The 24,622-nt window shown below is 33.9% G+C and overlaps 1 protein-coding gene and 1 long non-coding RNA gene across 12 annotated transcripts in view; both read left to right on the plus strand.

Annotated features, from left to right (window-relative positions):
• ZNF385D (zinc finger protein 385D) overlaps positions 1–24,622 on the plus strand; it is a 436,921-nt gene that overhangs the window by 370,380 nt on the left and 41,919 nt on the right. For 8 of the 11 annotated variants that reach the window (XM_083825063.1, XM_083825069.1, XM_083825067.1 and 5 more), the window contains 2 exons: positions 764–926; positions 7,681–7,710. In XM_083825063.1, coding sequence (XP_083681189.1) covers positions 764–926; positions 7,681–7,710 — 193 coding nt within the window. The remainder of the gene's footprint in view (positions 1–763; positions 927–7,680; positions 7,711–24,622) is intronic. The other 3 variants (XM_083825066.1, XM_083825068.1, XM_083825065.1) reach the window with 1 other exon arrangement.
• Positions 7,877–17,209, plus strand: LOC310894670. Its single transcript, XR_014580084.1, has 2 exons — positions 7,877–16,134; positions 16,589–17,209. It is a non-coding gene; the product is annotated as an uncharacterized lncRNA (long non-coding RNA).

Below are 24,622 nucleotides of genomic sequence, written 5' to 3' on the forward strand. Positions count from 1 at the left end.
CTCTTAGAATAAGAATTCTTCCAGTGTAATCCTTTTCAGTGTAATACATAAATCTCAATAGCAATGCATGTACAAATCTATTTTAGCTTGATATCATGTAGCCAAGACATATTTTTGAGGTTTCTGCTTAGAAAGGGTGCTCCTGGCTTTGAATTTCAAACCCTGGAACTTATGTATTTATTTATTAAGAAAGCCAGATAATTGCAGTTAAATCTTTGGTGATGGGTTTTGAAGAGGTTGGTTTATGTTTCGGGGTTTTTTGTTTGGCCTTGGGTAGTTTGGTCTTTGCTTTTTGTTTGAGAAGTTCCTGATACCACTGTTAAATGTAAACTGTTCTTTGAAAGAACCTTTAGCAAAATCTCTAGCTTCTAAGATGAATTGGAAAAGTGAAAAGCTACTGGGAGGATAGTGTTTTCTTCCCCATTGCCTGAGAATTATTAATTTTTTAATGCAAAGGCAAAAAAAAAAAAAAAAACTTGATAGAAAATCTGATGAAGATAAATGTTTTAAGCATGGTATACTAAAACAGTCTTATTTTGGTCTGTAAGTAAAATTGTTATACAGTAATATACTGTATTCATTGGATTGCAGATGTTTAGGTATTTTTTTCCATTGTTTTCCAAGCATCATTCTAAATATAGTCAGTACATGGATAATGTTAGTGGTACCCATTATTGAAAGGTAGTCTGTATTTGTACTAATACAGAGAATACCAGTTTAGAAATGAGCCTGATTGCATGGTTCATTTTGTTCTCCTTTGTAGAGCCAGGCTGCGGCCCACTACAAAGGCACTAAACATGCCAAGAAGCTCAAAGCACTGGAAGCCATGAAAAATAAGCAGAAATCTGTTACTACCAAGGACAGCGCAAAGACTACCTTCACTTCCATCACTACCAATACCATCAATACCAGCTCTGACAAAACAGGTTAAGCGACAATCTTTGTTGGTCTTTTGTTGCTGTTGTTGTTGTTTTTTCCTTGTTTAATTCCATGTCTGTTTGGTTATGTGCTTGCTACATTGATTCATGCTTGATCCATCTTTCGGAGTGATATTGATCTCTTTTAGTTCTTTCAGTCTGCTGGTGCGAGTATGACGGTCATGCAACCAATTTCTCTCTATGAAAAGAGGCTTGTCATTCTTTAGGATAGAATGCAATACTTATGATTTGGTTAATTTTTATAGCAACTAAACTATTACATATCAACTGGTTTAAAGCTCATAGTCTATGCACAGCACCACTTTATGTATTATTGCTTATGGATGGTTTATTTTAACCACAAATAATGCAGCAAATTGCACTAATTGTGTTCAGAAGCCTCTTGAAAAAACATTGTTAATATAAACTTAGTTTCCATAAATTTCAAACATTGCATTAATTTTTTTTTAAATGGCTATTGCATGGTTTTGAGCTGGAAAACAGCTGTATAATCTTTATGCCACATAATCAGGTAAGTGATGCTGATGACAATTATTTTGTTTAAATGAGTCTTCAGACTGAAATCATATCCTTTAAATTATTGGATGGGTATTCCTTTGCAAAAACTAAAAAATAAAATAAATAATTAATTAAATAAATAAATATATATATATATATAAAGTTCCTTTGCAAATAAAATCTATGCGAGTATTTGGTGAAGTCAACAGGATTTGATTAAGCTCACATTTTAAATATGTGGTTACTCTACTGGAAATTTCAAAGGAAGGTTGTAAATTCATTGAAGTGTAGTCTAGTATCGCACAAGGTATGACTGCTTTTGTTATTCTCTGTATGAAGGTTTACAGTTTGCATACTTAGTCATAACCAACCCCCCTTCACCAAACAAGTCAAACACAGCAACAGCAAAAAAGCCAAAGCTATGAAAAAGCAGAGACTACTGATGCTGAAAGCTGCTCACTGTCCTGATTCAGTCAGTTTAGCACTGTAAATCGGTGTGCACTAGCCAACTATAGTAAAAACAACAACAAAAAAAGTACCTTGCAGATGTGCAGTATTTTCTTTAGGTTACTTTTTTGCTATATTTGTTATAGGCAGATACCTGTCTATATGTCTGTCTCTCTATAAATATACATATCTATATAGAGATCTCTCTTTGGTATAGACTTTTCTTACACACTGCATATATTTTAATGGAAATTTATATCCCAACAGTAATAACATTGCTTTAAAAATAGTTATTACAATATTGTTGTGTTTGTTACAAATAAATAAATAAATAAAAATTGAAAATATTCCAAATATTTTTGTTTCTGTGATGAAAGAAATGAAGCATAAGGACAAAGGGGGGAATGTAAGTTATTTAAAAATATATATATGTGTTTCTAAACATACAAATACCTGTAAAAGTTTATCCTACTTACCTGTTACTGTGATCAGAACAGTAAGAGAGATGTTGATGTTTCTATTATGAAAGAAATGAAGTATGGGAGAATGGGAACAAAGACAGGAAATGTCAAAAGTTATTATTAGTTTTTTTAATATATATTTCTAAACATACAAATCTCTTTACAAGTTTCTTCTGCTGCTATCTGTTACCATGGTTAGAACAGTAAGAGGGAAAGAGCAAATTATTGTTTACAAAATATGATCTAGTGTTTAGAGGAAAAGAAGAAAAAAGTGAGAGAATTTGAAGCTTTTTCTTATTACTCAAATCTGTTTTTTTGTTGTTGTTGTTTTTGTTTTTAGTTACTTTCTTTTTGATTCTATGTAAGTTTGGAGGATTATCCAAAGTGCCTTAAAACCAGTCTGACTCTTTCCATCAGGCTTTGAATTAGACCCTTGAATGAACTGTCTTGTATCCAAGGTCAGTAGTACAAATCAGTATTAATATCAGCATAAATATGAAAACATCACAAAACTAGTTAACCACAAAAGCAATGGTCTGTGCAGGAGTTTCCTCAGATTTACACAGTTTGTGACTTCCTAGATTAATTTTGTAAATGTGTGTATACATATATGTATGTACATGTATACATATGTAGTCTACGTTGGAAATACTGACCTCCATAGCATTCTACAAGAAAAATTTTAATACTAGTTGACAAACAGCCTAAAATCTGTTTCACAAAACACTGAGCACTGTTCAACTTGTGGCAAAAGCCCTATTCAACCACTGTTATTCAAAGAAAGGCAGCCTGTTCTATCAAAAGGCAAATATGGTTATTACATGTCCACATTGATGTGACTGGCAGTAGAATGGCATATCCTTGGTATAAATTATCCTTTGTAGAATCAAGTATGTAAGCACATTATCAGAAAAAAAAAAATCCATTATGAGTAGCTAAAAGGATGAAATTGTCTGCCTTATAAGTTTAAATAAATAAATAAATAAATTTTATATTTACTTGATAGAAATTTAAAGATGAAAATGTTTTCTGAAAGCCAGAATAAAACATCAGAACATGCTGCACTGCACTTGCTATTTACAAATGATCACTCTAAAAGTCAAATATTCTGATAGTAATGTGCAGTTCTGAGAGAATAGTTACACTAATGAATATATTTTATGAATTCATCATTCATAACTAGAAATAAGTTCTGTTACCTGCACGTGTGATCATTTGTAACCAAAGCTTTTCCTACAGTAAAATTAAATCAAAATAAAATAAAATAAAATAAAATGCTTAGTACTGAAGATTAATACTTGATCCTAAATACACTGAGGATAGGGTCATGTTCGTATCACCTCCAATCCATCATGTACAGCAGTGGTTAAATGGTGAATTACACGTCAGTCACAGCACATTGGTCAGAATTTCAGTTCACTGGTTCTTTGCACACTTAGCAGCTCCAGCAATGAAATGCCATCAGGAAATCGGCAGCGCTATGCAATGAAGATTATGAAAAAAGATTACACAGTATACACACTTGTATTTTGTTAGACATGGTGCCAGCATGCGTTATTGCAATAAATAATGGAGACTGTGCAATCCACCATGCAAGCAGACCCCTTAAAAACTTTCATAAATGTTTCCTTATATTGATAGCGTAAGTACTAAGGAAAAAACATGAAATACAGGGTCATTTTGCTTATTCTGTAAATGTCAGTTTTGTTTTTGTTTGTTTGTTTTTTAACATTTTAAGTACTTTTTAGAAACATTAGAAGGCTAGAACTTGAGGAATTTGGGGGGAATGAAATATCATGAAGAGCTATACTGCCAGTCACATAATGGATATTCTAAGCATGTGGGAACTTTGTTATCCATTCTATTATTTAATATCCTCCTTTCATCTCTACTTATCATTTTATATGTGATACCTGTAGTTACTTAGCACAGAAAAACTGAAAGTATGACCATTCCAAAGACAAGCTCACTTTGTGAAAATATACAAGCCAGTTCAAAGGGTGATAACAAAAAATGAATATTTTCACCATATATTATGATACATGTATATATATATATTCCCTGCTATAGAGTTATTAAAGGTCTGGGATAGCTTTAAAAATTCATCCTGTTTTCTGTCAATGTATGTTTTCCTCATAAAATGCTTCACACCTTTACATTGGCTGTAAGGGCTGATACTTTAGGAAAATCTCTCAGAATATATTTAGACTGTTTTCTGTCAGCATAATTATATGTCCTGTCCAGTTAAGTCATTTTCCTGAATGTGGATTTATGGATTTAGAGTGAGTGTTCAAGTTTATATCCATGTAAAACGAAAACTCTGTATCGTTGTATACGTCTGAATATTGATCATTTCAGAAGCTATTTGAAGTTAGGAAGGACTCTCTGTAAGCACCTTATTATGGGTTACGTTCTGAAGACTTGGGCTTTTATTTTTTTTTTTCTTAATTCAGCAGAGAATTCAGCCATCATTTCTTATCAATGGAGAAGGATAAGTAGACCTTTCCAAAAAGGAAAAAAAATGTTATTTGAAGCTGTCATTATAGCAGTCTTTGATGTCTCTCTTTTTTTTTTCTTTTTTTTTAATTTTTTTTTTTTTCTTCCAGATATTGAGTGTAAGTGTGGTAATAACATAGGAGAAAGCATAAAGTTCTATTTTCTTTCTCTGGCCCATTTGAAAATTGTTCTTTGTGGGGAAATTTTAAGTGAGCCATGCCTTCCCAAAACACTTTTTTTTTTTTTTTTTAATCTAAGAAATGGTAGGATATTGCTGGTCAGCAGATTCAACTCACTCTTGAAAAAAACATTTTAGTCCAGCTGGATTAACTCTGAAATAGTTACAGGTGGAGTAGGTTGGTGACTGATAGAGAAGCCCATCTGACAAGGCCTTGGACAGAAAAAAAGGAAGACAGAGAGGAGAAAGAAATCAGAAATGTTGTAGTAAGTCAAGGTGGAAGGAGGGAAGATGGCATGAAAAGGAAGATATGTTGGAGTTTGGAAGGCACAAATGCCACAGAATGACACAATTTTTGAATTCTCTTTAGTGAAGAGACCTTAAAAGGGACATCTGGATATCAGATATTTCACCTTCCAGCTCAGAGCTGTCAGCTAGAGCAGGTTGATCATTACCTTGTTCAGTCAGGTTTTGAATATCTTCACAACCTTGCTGGGCAACCTGTTAGAGTGTTTGACTACCCACACAGTAAAAAAGATTTTATGGGGTACTGAGTCTAATCTCTTGTATTTCTTTTTGTGCCCATTGGGTCATGCCCTGTCACTGGGCATCATTGAAAAGGGTCTCTTGCTCCGTCTTCTTTATTCCCCACCCCTAACCTCATAAGGTATTTATATACATGGATAGCAGTTCCCTGAGCTGCTCTTCTCCAGGCTTAACAGTCCCAGATCTCATCTTCTCCTCATACAACAGATGCTCTAAGCCCTTAATCACCTTTTCAGCTGTTTGTTGGACTTGATCCAATGTGTTCATGTCTCTTGTGTATGGAGTAGCCCAGAACTGGACCAAGCACTGCAGGTGTTTCTCACCAGGGCTGACTAGAAGGGAAGGATCACATTCCTCAATGTACTGTCAACATTCTTCTTAATGCAATTCAGGATGCCATTGACATTCTTTGTGGCAAGGGCATGCTGCTGGATTAGCCTGGTGTTCACCAGGACCCTGAGTCCTTCTCTACGATAATGCTTTCCAAGAAGTCAGCCCCCAACCCAGGCTGGTGCAAGGCATTATTCCTGCTCAGTTTCATAACTGCATTGTCCTTTGTTGAGCTTCACGGGACTCTTGTTGTCCTATTTCTCCAGACTGTCCAGGTCCCTCTAAATAGCAGCACACCCATCTAGTGTATCAGGCTCTCATCCCAGTTTTGTATCATCTGCAAACTTGCTGAGGATGCACTCTATCTCAGTGTCTGGGTCATTAATGAAGACAGTATTGGCACTAATAATCCCTGGGGGCCACTAGTGACTGTCCTCCAGCTGGCCTTTGTGCTGCTGACCACAACCCACTGGGGCTGCCAGCTCATACATTTCTTCTATTATCTTTTGTGTGTTGTTTTGTTATTGCTGCTTTGTGTTTTGGTAAAAATGTGAACTAAGAAACTGTAAGAAAGAAAAAAAAAAAAAGAACGTCAAAGCAAAATAAGAGGATTAACATGAAAATGCATAAGATTTACGCAGATCTCTAAATTCTGCTAATGCATGGCTTTAATAGGTTTGCACTGGTTTCCCATTAGGCAAATCACATTGATTTTATGTAATGTATATTACTATTATAAAATGAATTTTACATGCAATTAAAATAAAAGATCATTGATGGAACCTCGTTGGATGCATATTTTTACATCTACTTTGTGCTCTGTTATATACTATATTGTCTTTGTGTATTGTGACTTTTCTAATAATTCCATAGTGTATTTTATCACCCTTTTGCAACCTTTAACTATGCTTCTGGGGGATGACTCGACGGTCTACAGACATTGGGAGTAAAAGTTAAAGCAGATCTGTTGCCTTATATCATCTTACACCAGATATGAAATTGGTCTGTAGATATGTAGGTAGTGGCGATAACATTGCACAGTATCCAGTATATCGTTCACCAATATTGAGATGGAGAAGTCAAGCTACAAATGCAGTGTTTTAAAAGAATATAACCACTGAACTGAATAGACACTTTATCTGTCCTTTTGGTTTTATTGAGAATATAAAGGAGAGACAGACACTGATTTTTTAAACACAATATTTACTGAGAACCTACGTGGAATTTCTTTGACCATCTATAGATATATGTATCGACAATTGCATATGACATATTGACAATTGCACTAGATTCTCCTTAGTGTGAGAGGAAATCTTGTCAATGGAGTCTAGGGCACATTTCATCTCATTCTAAAATAAATATCTATGAATGAAGAATTCATAAGAAAGAGTCTTTCTCTTCATTTGAGTGCATATATTTATTAAAAACAAAGAAATAAACTGTAGTGGCTAGGTCAGATGTTAAAGGCTAAAGTTAGCTTAGACAAATTCTCAGCCTCAGTGAGAAAATTGCCCTTTCCTTCAAGAGGTCCAAATTTTTTCTCACAAATTTTGTTTCTTTTTAACTGAATTGTGAATTTATCTGTAAGAATTTAATACTTAATTTTCACAATATGAGTTGTATCAGTTAATTTTTAAATGGTTATTTATCAGATGACACTATTACTGTCTGTCAAGTGAAAATTTTAATAAGTTTCTGAATAGATTTTGGATTTCTGACTGATGAAAAGAGAATTTCTTAATGTTTTTTTGAAAATCGTGAATCTTTTTCTGATCTCATTTTTTAGGCATTGGAGAAAAACTATTGCCTGATAAAGGTAGGCAGCTGGAGTATGTATTGTTTACTATTAAAATACTAACTTCATTTTTATGTTATTACATTCAACCAGTGGTGTCCTAGGTAACATGTCCTAGTAGAACATTGTTTGTGTCTCTTTCAGGTTTCTAGCAATGACTCAAAGGATTCTTTGTTTTTAGTAAGTGTCTGATGCTTTATTTAATATTCAAAACTTCTGCTCTAAGTTGTAGGGAAAAGTTTTCAAAAGTAATGCTCAAATGAAACTTGGTTGTATGAATATTTATAGTATGAAAGCATATAATTGACCAGTAATGCAGCAGTTTCATTTAAAAATAAGAAAAAATGTTTTTTGAATATGATTATTTGAATGTTTATATGCATGCATATTTGCAATAGTAGTCCTTCTCAGGTTCAAGGCAGATGACTGACTGTTTCCTCAAATATAGTGTATTAACACACCTTTCTTTCTTTCTTTTATGGCTTATGTAGTCAAATCCATGTGTACACTAGCTCTATACATAGATATATTTTTGCATTTCCTGGTTCTGCTCCAGAAACTGTAATGAAAAGGAGCTTCCATTTGAAAAAGAAAATCAGTTTCCTTTCATCTCTGCTTTTCATTTGGTTTCCACTTTCATTTTCTCTCTCTTACATTTAGCTTTTGAGCTTTTTTTTTTGCCTTTTTTTATATATTATTATAAACATCTGTTTCAGTAATAGCTAAGCTTTGTGGTTTATGAAGGCTTCCATATATTAAGAATTATTGGATTATTTCCAGTGTTGCTTGGTGTAGCCACCCTACCTTATCATATGAGTGATTTGTTTAATCCTTTGTTCTTAATGGCAAAATGCACTAAATTTTTCGTTCTTAAGGAAAGATGATGAAGTCATGCTGTTTACATATATATATATGTATGCCATTAAGATATTTAATTAAAGTGTCACTGCCTATCTATTAGCATTTTTATATATAGCTGTTGTTAGGTACAAAAGATTCTTGTTAATCTTTTGTAGCTGAAAGAAATTCTAATTCTAATAATGACTCAAATGCCAACTATATTTAAAATTCAGAATAGTAGTTAATACTAATAAAAATCTGCTAGAGGATGCAGAAACAATTTATTGTATGATCCCAGTGTGCAACTTGCTAGCACAGCTTAGGCTTTGAATACCCTTTTAAATTTAATTGTTACATTAAGGATGTTTAATCTAAGAAGACACTTCAGTGCAGTCTGTTTGTATAATTTAGTTGTTGTTTTGTTTCTTTATGCTTTATTATATTATAATGTATGCTCTTGTTTGGACAAGTAATTTCTTCAGATTGTTTCAGCATTGCTTAGGGCACAGCAGAAATAGCAGGCTAATACTGGGTTTAGGATCATGAGATCTTAGATCTAAATTGATTTTCTTTACAAGTCAATGTTTTAGTGCATGCCACAACATAGCAATGACCTTGAAGCTTTGTAAGGATTATTACTTCATCCTATCTCATATCTTGAGATATTTTGGGTGGAGCATTCCAAAGTTGCAAGCATGAAATAATAAATGAGGAGTAATTGTTTGGTGCTTAACACAACACAGAAGCATTCCAAAGTCAGATAGAGGGCTTCATTGCCTGCTTCCCAATCACCCAATTCAAAATTTGACCCTTTTCAAATTTTATTTGAATGAAAAATCTTAAGGAAAAATTTTAGTGTGAAGAAAGTATTCTTATTTCCTGATGCTCTTGTCATTTGCTTGGAAATAAGAGATTACTGATTCATAGTTATCAATTCTCTTAATCACATACTCATAAAATTCAATCCGAAGCAGTCACATTTAACTGTGTTACAATGTCTTTCACTTTAAATCACCTATGCTTTGACTTTTCCACACTTCAGACAATCTGTAGCTAACTGCAGCACAAAATGTTATCAGCATTCCACAGACTGTTGTACCAATTTTACATTAGAGCTCAATGGTAATTTGGAAGACAATAGCCTCTCTTTCGATCTTTATGTAGAACTAGGGCTTTTTCTTTCTTTCTGAGTGTAGCTAAATGGCGATATAAAAATTACAGTAATTTATGTGCGCCTCAATTGATCATTAATGCACAATAAAATCATTCTTTGCTTCCATCTATGTACACGGAGAGCTTTGTCATGTGAACACCATGTGTTTTCTGTGGACTCAGCTGCTTTTGATTGGGATTGCCTTGACAACGATTTTATGCTTGAATAATCCTGCAGATAGAAACTACTGTCAGTCACAACATCTGTATCAGTATGAAAGTCCAGTATTAACAATGCTGTTGTTCATAGGTATGAAAAACATTTTCTATTGAGATATTAAATAGGATCTTTCACAGTATCTCAAGGAGATGTCAGCTTGTTTGCTGCATGCCCATAGTTACAACTGCTAGAAATCTTGAGAATAATCTCCAGTTTATTAGATTCTGTTTATCAGATATTCAAGAGCATTGCTCTGAAAACTGTATCAAGTACTGTAACATGCATCTGCTTAATGACTCAGCCTTCATGGTGTGTTTTGTTCTGTTATGAGTGCAGTTGACACAAGCTAGTAGGATAGGTCTGAAGGCTTCACAGTTCTAGTCTTTGGGATTTCAGAAAAATCATGGTATTTCAGATCTTGATCCTCGTTTACATTTTTATTATAAAACATCAGATTCAGAAGCCTGTTACTATTATGTAATTGTTTAGTTTGTTAGCTTATGGATTGATTTTGAATGGAGTTGAACTTCCTGATCTTGGATAAGTGGTCAGTTTTTGCAAATCTGAAATTCTTTCAAAGGACCTCTGCTTTCAGGGCAACAGAAGAGTAAATATGCCTTCATTTAATTGATTGATTTTCTTCTTGCTAACATCATAATGTCTGGACAATGGAGAAACAGAAAGTGGTTGTAATTTGAATATTTTTTTTGGTTTGTTTGTTTGACATTTCTAAGTCAAAGGCAGACTCTTGTCCTGAGATGTTTAAGAATTTGTCTGGTCTTTAATTTTTCTTTTTTTTTTTTCAATTTTTATTTTATTTTATTTTATTTTGGTTCCTGTCATATTCTTATCATGCCTAAAACAAAGAAAGGAGAAGAGTGTGTTTGAAAACATGAGTAAATGTACTGTGTTAAACATTTAGTGCCATTGCTCTTTGATGCCCTTATAGCACTATTCAGAGTGGTCTAAAAACTATCAGAGCTGGAACAGATGTATTAATAAACATATGAGAATCTGCTTTTTCTGATCCATTTCACTGGCTATTCATGTTACGAGAACTCAGCTCAGCAGAAATTATAAACAGACTACATGTACATGTAGTAGGCATTTTCAGAAATAGGGTGAAACTGAATACAATTCAAAACTACTGCAAGAATGTTAAGAACAAATTTATTTTTGAAACAGTGACACTGCAGTAATTATTTGGTCTTCCATTTGGTATTCCATATCTTTAAATAACTTATTGAAAGTATTGGCAGTTCATTGATTTCTTTGCTCACATGGAGAAGTCTCATAGGTGAAATTCTTTTGTAATGTATCATTCCTTTGCTAAGATATACCTTCCACTCTCTATTAGAGTTAGACTTTACAACTATCCGTTTTATGTTTAGTCCCAATCAAACAAAGTTAAAACAAACTAAAATATCAGTCATCTGACATTTTAGCTTCCTCAGTCCCTGTCAATATTCCCCCTCCCCCCCCAAATAAATAAATGTGTTTTGAAGTATTGGGAAAATGAAAAATTAATCTAGTATCTAATTGTTTTAAGGTTTTCTGATGCCCCAGTTGTAAGTCTAATAAGCCTAAACTACGCATAAGGTTAGTTACATGTCTTCAGTACCAGCAAACATAAAGTTATCTTGAGATAAGGCATAACTGTGACTGCAATGTCTGAGGAGGAAATTAAACATGTAGTCAGTCTTCAGGTACCTGAATCTTGTGCTGCTTGGACTTACTGTTTTTTTCCATATAATAAATAGCTTACTTATAGGTAGATCAGGCAAACCGTAGCTATAACTTCAGGATAGGTATATTAAGATTCTGTTATTCTCAAAATTCTTATAGGGTTTCAAACATCTTGAAGAATGATTGTATATTTCTCAAATCATCTTTGCACATACTGTGCTCTACTTTGATACATCAAATAGCAGTCTGCCAGCATTAAAACTCTTGTTTTATGGCATATTCATAGCCAAATTAATATCAAAGGAACTAATCAAAGGAACTAAAACCGATTATGTAAGACAGTAAGAATTACAGAATATCATTATAGAAAACAAATGGATGCAAAAATAAACATAGGCTGGGGGGGGGGGGGGAGCACTCTTTAGAGTTCCAAGAACCAGGGAACTGGGAACTAACTGGGAACTGTGTTTGATACATTTGATTTGAGAAGAAAAAAAAAACAAAACAGTTTACTTATGTCAATTTGATGATAATGTTGATGTTTAAATGTTTTCCATGCTAATGGCAACATTAAGTATATTAACACGATTATACTAAATTACACAAAAGACCGGGAAAAGTAACATCTGAAAGTTTAAAAAGAACCAGATAAAGAGCTGTCTGCATAGGCTGTTACAGTTTTCTGTATGGTGTAGACACTGGAAAACCCAGGAGTAGAAGAAAGTAAAAGTTGTGTCAGTATTCAGAAAAGGTAAACAGGATGATTCAAGTAATTATAAATCTATCACCACTACATCAATCTTGGGATGGAAATTGAGTAGTGAAGTAAATGAGATCAATTAATTAATGACAACGAATGGAAATTAATAGAAAATCAGTCTTTCCTACCAAAAATTGTTTTTATGAGTTTGCATATTTGATTGATAATTGTTAAGCATGCTGATGTTTTGTGTTTGCACTGTTCTAGAATGTTCAAAGGTTAAAAGTTATCTAAGATACCGGAATGATGCAGCATGAATATTGAACATATTAAGTGGATTTAAGCCTAATTATAGGCCTTGCAATGCAATCACGAGGCACTAGTTTTTGTAGACATATTCTAGTGAAATTCTTTTGGAATTATTTTACAAAATTGACTCTAGATAAGTGAAGATGTTTTATTTCTCTGGAAGACTAATTTCTTTATATTCTTACACTTGCTTTAGTATTTTCTTTTTCTGTCATTATTAAAATTTACATTAAATGAGACAATTGAAATTCATGTCTTAATTCCCAAAATGTTTTCTTTTAAGAATTCTTCTTTCTTCTTTCAATCAGAATTTACGATTGTTTTCTTTTTCTTGTTCCACCTATGGTCAGCTTTAAGTCATGTAAGAAGCATTTTAGAAGATTCAGAACTATCTTCTAACTTAATCCAGTAGATCTACACTTATCCAAATGTAGACATTAATGTAAATTCCAGTAGCCTGTATTTCTAGCTGAGTATTACAGAGAATTCAAAGTGTTTTTTTTTTTAAAAAAAAAAAAAAAACAAAAAACTTTTTTATCACACTTTTCAAATTATTTTATTTCTGCTTGCAAATAGCTATTTTCTATCATTAGAGACTTCAAATGAGCTTTTCATTTCATTCACCTTATCATGGGAGTCCTGAGACAGCTGCTGTGCTGTTTTAATCCCTTCCTTTGCTACATTTTACTTTTTACTATTTCTGGTTCATTTTCTGCACTGCTGGTTTAATAGCTTCAAGTTTCTAACATCATCTTAGCAGATCCATCTGCAAGTTATATCAACATATTACCTACTTCAGCCATCCAATGGAATTCACTAGCAGTAGTTGCCCTTAATAATTGGATATTTCTCATATGGAAATACTTTTTCCTGTTTATAAGTATAAGGAAATAGCAGCAGCCATTGATGGTGCTTGAAATAAATGGCAAATCCTGTAACATTTATCGTTCATGTGATTCCTAGTTTTTTGTTAGGTCACCAGGGCAGGGGAATGCTCTGGAGGGGGGTTAGTGCATTGTCTCTGCTGTAGAATATAAATAATGTAAGTGAGCTTCAGCTGCGCAATTTGATCTGTGACTAGTGGGGACACCTCAAGTTCTTGCACAGGAGTGACAGTGCTCACAGCAGCTGGGAACATGCTACCTGGGGAAGACCTTTATACTTTACCAGTAGCATGGATGGCAGTATCTTGTAACATGAAACAGCTTTTATACTTCAAACTTATAAGATTTCAGAACTTTTAACCCAATAAAAATAGCCTTTGTGGCAATAAACTTATGAATGACACCTCCAAAATGAAAATCCATCTACTTTTTTCTTTCTTTTTTTTTTCTTTTTTTTTCTTCTGAAAACACAAAAGATAGGAAGCTTTTTTTGTTTGTTTAAATTTAGATAAATTCATGCACAGTACCTGGATAGTCAGACACTGATTACCAAGATGAAGGGGGGAACTAAGAGGGCTTTCATTTCACTTGCTGTTTTCTCACTGTAGTTTACCAGCCTGAGGTATATACTGTGTCATAGATCCTGCAGCTCCCCTGCTCCAGATATCAACAATGAGCACGGCAACTGCACCACCAACTAGAGAAGGTGAATTATGCCCCTGATGAGTGGAAGTCAACATGGAAACTAATGGAGTAGTTGTACAATTCATATTGACAAAAACCCTGAACCAGTGTCCTTGCCATATTGGGGTCCAACCACCACTTGAACAGGGACTGCATCTTCTTTTCATGTTTTTGAGAGATATCCCAATGCCTTATTGAGTTGAAGTCAGGGGACACATTTAAAGGTCACAAAATTGTTTAAAAGGCAAGAAGTGATTCCTGGTACAAAATTGCACTTAACTAGTGTGTTTGGATAAATTTAAAGGAAAATTACCCAGCCTGCTACTGCAAATTTTAACCTTTAACCTCCACTTTTGTTACTGCTGTAGATGATGTTTCAAATGTGCTCTGACTGTACAGATATTTGAGATTCTCCTCTATAGTTCCATTTTTCCTAGGTCAGAGTATTCAAGCTGTCTACTGTGATAGCTGTTCATAAATTCTGAATTGTCATTCGTCTGCCTTTTAATTATCCAGTAGTTTGTCTAGGTCCAAATCAAGGTTCCTGGTTGTCTTCATGAAAAACTGTGAACCCTGCTTCATGACTACCTTCCCACTGTCATTTTATTTTAAGCATTTAACAATTCTTAGCTAACTTGAAACAAAGGAATAAAATAAATAAAATTTTGAATTAGCCCACTCCTACTTCCTAATTAACTGTGTTGTTGTAAACACATATTTTTTGCTACATTTTTGTTGATCGGTAATAGTCTAGAAGAACCATCTGTGACTAGAAATCTCTGTCTCATTCTTTCCTTAGTCTTTCTACTATGTTCCAGGACACTTCAAAGTCAGTCTTTGAAATGAGAATACTGAGGGGAAAAACAGTGGTACAAAGGAAAAAAAAATAAAAAAAAAAAATCCAAGTGTTGTGGATACTGTGCTGGTTCATCCAGAACAGGTCATTATATTTTGTATTATCTTTTAACTCTGCCTGTATTATTTTTATTTAGTTTGTTACCTGCTGCTGTTTATATAAGAAAAAAATACTAAAAGTTTCTTTTCTGAACTCTTGTGGATCTACTCTAAACTTATTGGTTTTGCCTTCCTCAGACACTGTGGACACTATCTAATCAAGATGGCTGTCATTATGCAACTCATAAGATATACTGCTGACATTTCCAGCCTTACATATTCGGGAGTACATTTATCTTCTTTTGGTAGTGTGTCATCATTCTCTGAGCAACAGCTATTGTGTGCCTGCTTGCTTTATGGTTGACAGGGAGTGCTTTCCAGTGACTGAGCCCACCCTCCTACCTACTGAGTCTTTTACTACTAATTTGAAGAACACGCTTATCTTTTTCAAGGTCATTACTACACATTTGGGCAGTCTCTGAATTGAGAGACAAGATCTGATATTTTATCTAGGAAAGGAGACTCTGTAGTACTTTTGATCTTATTTTCTATTTACTTATTTATTTTTAAATTTACTTCTGATTATGTGAACTGAGCAAAGACATATTTATTTTCAATATTAATAGTTAACCTAATATGCTACTAATTTTTTCAAGTCCTGGTTTGAAGAATTCATTATTATTTATTTTTTTAAGGTGTTTTTTGTTGTTGTTCTTGTTCATATATTGACCAGAGAGAGGCCTTAGGAGACTTAAATATTTGATTATTTCACAGCCAGTTTAAGACATTTCTTCATTTAATTTAACTTCAGGTGTGATCATCACCGAAGAGACCATTCTTCCAGAAACTGAAATTGGTAGAAAGTTGTACAGAGTAGTTGTGGAAAGATGCATCTCCATGGTACTAAATGGTTGACTGATATCAGAATAATGAAACTGATACCCCAAATTGTTCTTTCATATATGAACAAACATCCTCTTGTAAAAGAGCTCTACTTTGGCAACTTATCATATTTTCTTCAAAAGGAAATACTTAATATCAAATATAACTTTCAAATAACATTTATTATTTCAAATGTTTCTTTAACCTACCTTGGCTACAAGCTAGTGAAGCATCAGTGCAGTATATACAAGATTTGTCTTTTGTGTCTCTAAGGAAATGAATGGTTCTGATTGAGAAGCACGAGATTTTATTAGCAGTACAGTCGTGTGCAGCTTCTTTTATTATTCTTCCACTTTAATTACTGCAAAAACTTGTCTGTCTTCCAGATAAGACATACTTATGGATATCAGACACAAAGTTTCCAGCTGTAAAAGAAGTGATAAAACTCATCATATTGTAGTAGCATGGTTTATAGACTATTTGTGAAGTTTTGTAAAGACCATGCATAACAATTTTCAAAGATTAGTGAAATTAATTTATCTAGAGATTTTGAACTGTTAATATGTGTTTAAGTTTATGTAAAGGTCTGGATTATTATTAGCGTAATTTGTGAAGAAGCAGGGAGAGGTTTAAAGAGATTTTTCCCAGTGTCCATTTTATAAATTCATATTTACCATATATTACTGGTTAATTTAGTGGTATATGGCACTCAGAGGAGTTCCAGGTTCAAAAGGGGGTTGTCCAACTTCAATTCAAGTGAGTCAATCATGTTACTGTTATATTGACTGCCACTGGAATTATTGAAGGAGAAAAAAAAAATGAAACAACAACAACAAAATAAAACAGAAAGCTGGGACAGTTTTACTTACAGAATAATGGGGATAAAGCTCAGTGGAAGTGAGAGAGGTATTCTCCAAGCTCCAGCTATGTGTTGGATAGATGTTAGATAGGTCCACGATAGATACAACATTGCCTGTTTGGTGGTAGCTGTGATGCCCTGAGCCCCAGAAGCCATTATGCAAACAGCAATGAAGAAATTATCTTACCAAAAACCTTAGCAATGAAGGTTTAGCTCAAGTACTGTAGCTACCTGTCTGTCTGGAGTTTTTATTTCTCTGTGTTGCATATTGCCCAATGAATTGTAGCCCAAGATGGATCTGGATCACTTGTTTCACACCATAACCTCTGGCAAGTTATGGGCATCTCTCACTCCACAGACGAAGAGACTCTTACCTCTCTTTGTAGGAGAGCTGATGTACCAGCCCTCCCAGATCCCAACATTAGAAACTTCTATACAAAAAAAAAAAAAAAAAGTGACATAGCACAATTTAGCAAAATTAATTATCTGCTTTAAAATAACTGTAACAAAACATGCTTGTTCCCTGTTCTCAGTCTATAAATGTAAGTTTGAATGAAGCTACACACATGCTTCCCTGGGAACTGAGAACATATTATTCCTACAATAGTTACACCTTATGCATTTCAACCATAGGTCTATAGGTAGTTAAACAGATTTATTTTTTGAGTTAAATACTTGTTTGCCATTAATATCAGGAATAAGAAATGCTTTCCCTGAGTTTTGTTGCCAAGATGACTTGAGGACTGACTTTGAAGAAAGTAGAATCTAGACTATGCCTTTTTAGGTGTGAGCATGACATGCATTTTTCTGGAGAACTTTGACATCTCATTTAGACTATTAAAGTAAATCATATTGATGTCATAGAAAACACAAGAAAAGGAGACAGTTGATTATAGTGTGCCCGGTGTTAAATTTTTTGGTAATTCTTTGCCTGAGGACAAAATAGACTCTAGTTATTATAGCAAAAACACTGATAACACATATTTTACAGCAACTTGTTTTTCAGTGTTTTGTTCCAAGTGAATTAATTAACATATTTATGAATCTGAGCTATGATTGTGATATACTTGATGACAAAAGCTGAGTGATAAATTTTACCAAGCATGCATCAGAGTTCTGCTAGTATTTTTTATAGTAGCTCCTGGTCCATGGTATTCTGCCCTATGTCAGTACAAAACCATTTTATTGTTTCAAAATTCGAATGTAATTTGTAGAAGTACATTTGAAACATAAAATTTCTCCATGGAAGCCTTACTACAGCTCTATAGAGCTCTAGTAAACCTGTCAGACAGGTTTCTTCTGCTTTATGCTTATAAAAATTCTGACTGTGATCTCAGGTTACATATGGATAAGTAATATTCATGAACAAGTCATCTTCTAAAGAGGAAGAATTTGTTTACTATAAAATAAGATAGAGATCACAGCTAAGGAAAGTGATTTACTTCTGCTGAAAACATATCTCCCCAAACCAAAACATCATAGCAATATTTGTTTCTTCAAATTTCTGTAAGGACTGAATCAATTCAGTTTTTCGTGTGATCTCAGAGATGATTCAGACTGGTGTGTAGATGTTATCAAAACTGTTATTAGCGAAGGGATGGAAGAAGAGAGGAAAGGGTAAATTCAAATAAAAAGGAAAATCTTAATATTTAAGTAACAGCAATTATCAGAGGTTCTGCTTGTATTAATATTGTCTGAGCACATTATAAAGCATTTTTCAAAGCTAATGCATTCCTGTCAAATCAAGCAATATTAGAAGAGGACTTTTACAATGAATATTAATATAAGAGACAGCTGTAAGTGAAGTAAATTATAGAGGCATGTAAATGTAGTATTAGCTGCTACAGCAAAGTAGTCTTCCACTGTAAATCAATTTCTTCCTATAATGTTACTGAAAAATTAGGCCACTTGGTAGTTATCTGCAAGCTGCTGTGCATTGATATGAGTTTTGAAGTACTTTGCTCATGTGTCTAGCCTTAAATTAAAAGACACATTCACAAAAATGAGTTTACAGTCTGTGCACTCAACTTTTGACTGTGCTATATTTTCTGCACAGTTTTCAAATTCTTGTTCACACATCAAAACATATCTTCCATTCAGCCATCTATGACAATTTTGGCAAGTTCAAGTATAAGTACAAGAATTATACCACTACATCAAAAATAAAATGTATGAATTCAAATTTTGTCTGTCTGCTTTGATCCAGCTGCTGAACATGGCAGTTTTGTTTGTTGTTATTGTTTAATTCAAGTTTCTTTGGTTTTGCTTTTCATTGTATAAATACACATCTGGATTTTGAGGGGGGGACATGTGCATTGATTTCAATTTTGATGTGTGCTATTTTGGATAGGAACTGAAGGCAGGACTTTGGCATGCAAAGGATTTTGTTCATGAAAATAGGCTCTGTAATTTTACCAATATATTTTAAATTCATTTTTTAAGATTCAGAAGCTATTTACATCTAAGCCATATTTTAACAGGAAAATTATTTTGCAGTGAAGTTGTGATTATTACATGTGGTTATTATTTGGAACTTATTTTCCTATTGTCAAAACCCTTGATTCAGAATCTTAGTAAGTACGTGATCACTACAAAAACTGTTTCAAGAAAGGTGTAATGCAGCTAAAATCTCAGTCCTTATTTGTAGTGTTTTAAATTGGAAAACAAAGGTATTTTTCATATTCACTCTGGATAAGTAATCAGATTAACATTCTTGCATTCTTGGGGCTTTGAAGACAATTGCCACAGTATTGTTTGTGGTGGTGTTGTCATTATTACACTTCGATGGCTAATGGTGCACCATCTATAACAAATAGGAAAACTGGCAAATCTCTATTTCACGTAAATATAATTATTCTGAAATAGTAGTGTTATTTTGATTCTATGTAGTGATATGTCCAAGGAGTACTGGGGGGAAATAAATCTGTAAACTCTTTTCCAACTGAGTAAATATGGTGCAAAGGTACTGCGGAATTTGGTCATGTAATGAATTTCTGTCTATTGCTAGGTCTTAGACTTTTGAAGTATGGAATTTAAGCAGACTAGTCCAGACTTAACTATTTATAAAGCTCTTGCTCATCTGTTATCTACATTTCAGAGACATTTCAGTTTTCAGTTTTCATTTCCCCCTGTAAATCTGGGCGTACCTAGAATCAACCTTCCTCTTTCTGTTGTTTCAGAGAATTAAGCACTTAAGTATCCATTAGATCAAAAATTAACTATTTAACAAGTTATATGAATTTGATGGGGGTAAGGAAAGATATGCAAATGTCAGTCTCAGAACTGAGGACTGTTGACTCATTTTACATAAAACAATTATTGACGAAATGAATGAAAGGGCTCAAATCAGTTTCTGGGTTTGGTTTTCACCAAAACGAAGGGTCCTAGCCAATGAAAATGAGAGTGCATGGCCTCTGCATTCAAAAGTGACATTTTCAGATGTCTAGTTTTCAGATGTCTAGTTCAGGTGGATTGTCATTTAGGTTTTCTTTTCACTAGTCCCACTCACAGGATCTCTGAGTCCCTAAAACCCAAGACTCAGCATTATAAAAATCAGAAATCTTACAATTAACATTGAAATATGATTTCATATTGCATCAGCAATATAGCTTACATAATGATCAATGTGTAATGGCCAAATAATCTGCCTGGGAGTAAGTCAACAACAACTTATGTCTGTGCAACTATATCAGTTTATCTACCCATGAGAATCCTTATAAAGATTTTTAGGTCACTCATTCAAGATTACCTTCATCCATATATCATTGCCTTCCAAAGGTGAATATATATTCGAAAGTAGAGCAAAGCTGAAAAAGAGAAGATTTTGACAACAGGCTACTTGCATCATTCAATCCTTCATTAACATGTAGTTCTTCTATGTAACCAGGGACGTGAAGAGGAGAACTCTTAATGAAATAGGTATAAGTGAGGTAAAGTGGTGATGAGTATGTTACACATTTTAAATACAGAAAGTCATGCTCCATATGCCAACAGCTATATGCCACGTTATATATTAAAACAATATGTTTATGTCATGATTTCCATAATACGTAAACTGAAAAATATCAGGAAAAAATATTTTTATTCCTGTAGAAATTATTAATGATTTCAATGAAGTCAGGATTTCATGTTTTTTACTGTTTTCATCAGCTTTTTAGATATTTTCAGTTTTAAAGGGAAGTTAATAAAAGGATGAGAATTCTGTCTTACTGGTATGTAGTTATGGCTGTTGGAAATGCTGTGGGTTTTTTTTTGTTTGTTTTAATGTTTTTCAAAGGTTTTTATAGCACAGATATATAAGAGGGAAAATAGATGTCAAGATTTTAAAAGCATATGTGAGTCTGCTGTTTTTCTTATTGATCTGGGGAATGCTGAGCAAAAATTTGAGAAAAAGTAGCTCAGAATTTCCTAGGTGAGATTTCATTCTATCTCATCTTTTAAATATCTAACTCTATTTCAGAGGAAGCATAACTCTTATTAAGAGTAAATCAATGCGTTTCACCAGTAACATAGAAGAGCATTGTGACATCCTTGAGGTGTTTTTGGACCACAGCGCATTGCATGGAAAATATTTGTTCTGTGAATTAAATAATTTCTGTTAAGCTGCTCTTTGACCAACATGTCTTCAAGTAGTCAGTTAATTTTCACTGAAAGTGAGTTTAATAGTCCTTTGAATCAAAAAAGTTGATAATGTTGTTTGTGTCTCAACAGAGAAGTTGAAGAGGAGATGTACTTATATTTGTATGCTTCCTACATTGTAAATATATTGTGTTTTATAGCTGGAGGTGGGAGGTAGGAGTGAAGGGCAAACAATGATCAAATGGGCATTTGATATCCTAGTCAGGTAAAGTCCATCTAAGTTCAAACTTAAATGTTTAATGCTCCCCTAACTCCTGTGTAGTGATTCAATTATCTACTTTTCAGAAACAAATGAAGGAGGAGATAAAAATCAAATACACAAATAAATTGAGTCTCGTACTTGGTCTTGAATTTATATCACCAAGGGTTAGGCAATTTGAGCTTCTTTTATGGAAAGATACCTTTTATAGTCAATGGTATGAAGTCAGCTCTTTTAGAGAGCATTTGATCTCTCTCTAACACAGTTATCTAAAAAAGATCACATTGGTCTCCTATCTCTTTCCAGAGCTTAGGGGGAATTGCTCAGGTGTAGACAATTGGAGCTGGAGTAGACGTGTTTGCCAATTAATTAATTAATTAATTAAACTTCAAGGACCATTCACAATATTGAAAAACTCTTCTGTATTTTAGTTTAAATTCTACTCTACGCTGTTACTGAATTTAGTACCCATGTTCCTTTAGGCTGAGGTATCAGTGAGAACCAAACCTGAGTTTCTATCTTTATTATTCCCACCACTTTCTTATTCTGAAATACATAATTAATTTCATACATTTACACCTTCTAGCCTTTGTGAAAAGAAAAATTTCTGAAAATAGAAGCGCCAGTCAAGATACGAGGTTTTGGCTCTGCTATACCTTTTATGCTTCACAGCTGTAATAGGCTATTTCCAACTTGCTATATAGTACATTACTGTGGGATGCTTTCTAAACATGTTTTATTAACAAAGGATCTGTTAACGTTTGCCCTAAATGAATCTCCAAACAAGGTAGTCTTTAACAGGTCTCTGTTTCCTTCAGACTAGAGATAGTAAAAGTAATATAATGGCCATGTTTTAATAGCATATTCCCCCATCTGCACTCTCAGTGCTTCACCGAGGCCAATTTAAAGCATCTGTTTCCCTCCCAAGCTACTCGTATACATATGCAGCATTTTCATCTATTATCTTTAGCTTGACATAAGAAGCACAGGGAACATTCAGCTAAGCCAAAAGCAACAGTTTTTCTTGGATTAGCTTTCTTGAATAGCTGCAGGAACTTTCATACTTTTAATCCTATACCTACTATTCATGTTTGGCATTTGGTGGCTTGAAAGTTAGAAGTAGACAGCAGAAATTCTTTTCATCTTAGGTAGGAGCTTTGAGGAATATGTTTAGGGCCAACAAGTTGTTTATGATTTGGACCATACATGTTCTTTATGTGAGGAAAAACAAAAAACAACAAACAAACAAAAAAAAAGCAGGAGAATTAGAGAAAAATATGTAGGAATGAGGTACAGCTTTGTTATGACTCTCTGTATCCCATGTCTGTATTTGAGTGTTGACATACACAAGTGGAGGTGGCAGTTGCCCAAAAAATTGTATTAACTTAATTGCTGTACTGAAAAATTTATCTGTGCATTAGATGGATTTAGCCATATGTTATTTACAAGGAAAATGATTATGGCTGCTGTCACTCCTCACAGCACAATTTCGTAGATTCCATGAAAAACGATGTTGCTTTAATACATTGTTCAACAACTGAAAGTACTTTTTAAATATTTCTTTTCTCCTCTTGGAGTGGTTCCATGGGTTCTATGATTAAAACCTCTGTATTAAAGATATTCCCATCAGTTCTTGGTCAGTTTTATATACAATTATTTCTTATTGTGGATTTAATTTTCCTGGTTATGAGTATCCTTACCTTCTTTTAACAATAAACTTTATATTCTTCTGTTTCTTGACTACTTTTGATTGCATATTTCAAGAAGGAAAAAAAAGAGTGAAAATGATCCATTTAACAAATGGAACTTGTCTCTTCCTTCCTTCCTTCCTTCCTTCCTTCCTTCCTTCCTTCCTTCCTTCCTTCCTTCCTTCGGGTTTGGGACTGTTGCTGTTACAAATATATTCATCAGTGCTGTCCTAGTTACTGCACAGAATGCTGAAATCTCCTTTACTATATCACTTTACTACTGTTTCTGAGTATTATCAGTATTGTCAGTGTATTGTCAGTAAGCAAATATACCTATTTTCCCATGTATAAATTTTCATGACCATAAGCTTTTCCATGTTTCACCAAAATAATTCCAGAAAGCCAGGTGATCCATTTAGGTATTCTTCTTCCAAACAGCATCCTGGCTTGTATAAAAAACAGTGTGGCCAGCAGGGCTAGGGAAGTGAGTGTCCCCCTTTATTCGGCTCTGGTGAGGCCGCTCCTCAAGTACTGTGTTCAGTTTTGGGCCCCTCACTACAAGAAAGACATCGAGGTTCTCAAGAGAGTCCAGAGAAAGGGAACAAAGCTGGTGAGGGGTCTGAAGTACAAGTCTTACGAGGAGCGGCTGGGGGAGCTGGGATTGTTCATTCTGGAGAAGAAGAGGCTCAGGGGCGACCTTATCGCACTCTGTAGGTACCTTAAAGGAGGCTGTAGCGAGGTGGTGGTTGGTCTATTCTCCCATGTCCCTGGTGCCCAAAACTATTTTAGAAAATATCTAAAAAAAAAAAAAAAAACTATTTTAGAAAATATCAAAGAAATAAATTAATTAACAAATTATGAAAGTTCCCTGAAAATTAAGATGTTGATGCAGTGTATAGTTTTCACTAAAATAAATCAAAACTGTTTTCCATGGGTTAGTAGTTAAGATTTCTTATTTATGTTTTATTGTAACAGAAGAAGGAGACCACACTTTCTCTCACACTCCTACATATCAGCTTTCATCAAATATGGACTTTTCTAAAGGTCACTGCTGGAAGTGGTCAAAGTTTTATTTAAGATACTCAACAGGCTTAAGTTGTGCAGGCTAAGGAGAACAAAATATTTTTTGTTAACATATACGTGAAATGAACGTTGCTTACTGCCACATTTCTCCCTATGTTTTTCCATTTGCAGAGGAGTGTTTTGGCTGTGATTTCGTAGCTAAAAAAAAATCTGAATAATTACTCTTTACTTAAATTCAGAAATCATCCTCTTTGTGTGCTCAAATCTGTGGAGGC

The sequence above is a fragment of the Anser anser genome, assembly GCF_964211835.1.
Source record: "Anser anser genome assembly, chromosome: 2".
Lineage (NCBI taxonomy): Eukaryota > Metazoa > Chordata > Aves > Anseriformes > Anatidae > Anser > Anser anser.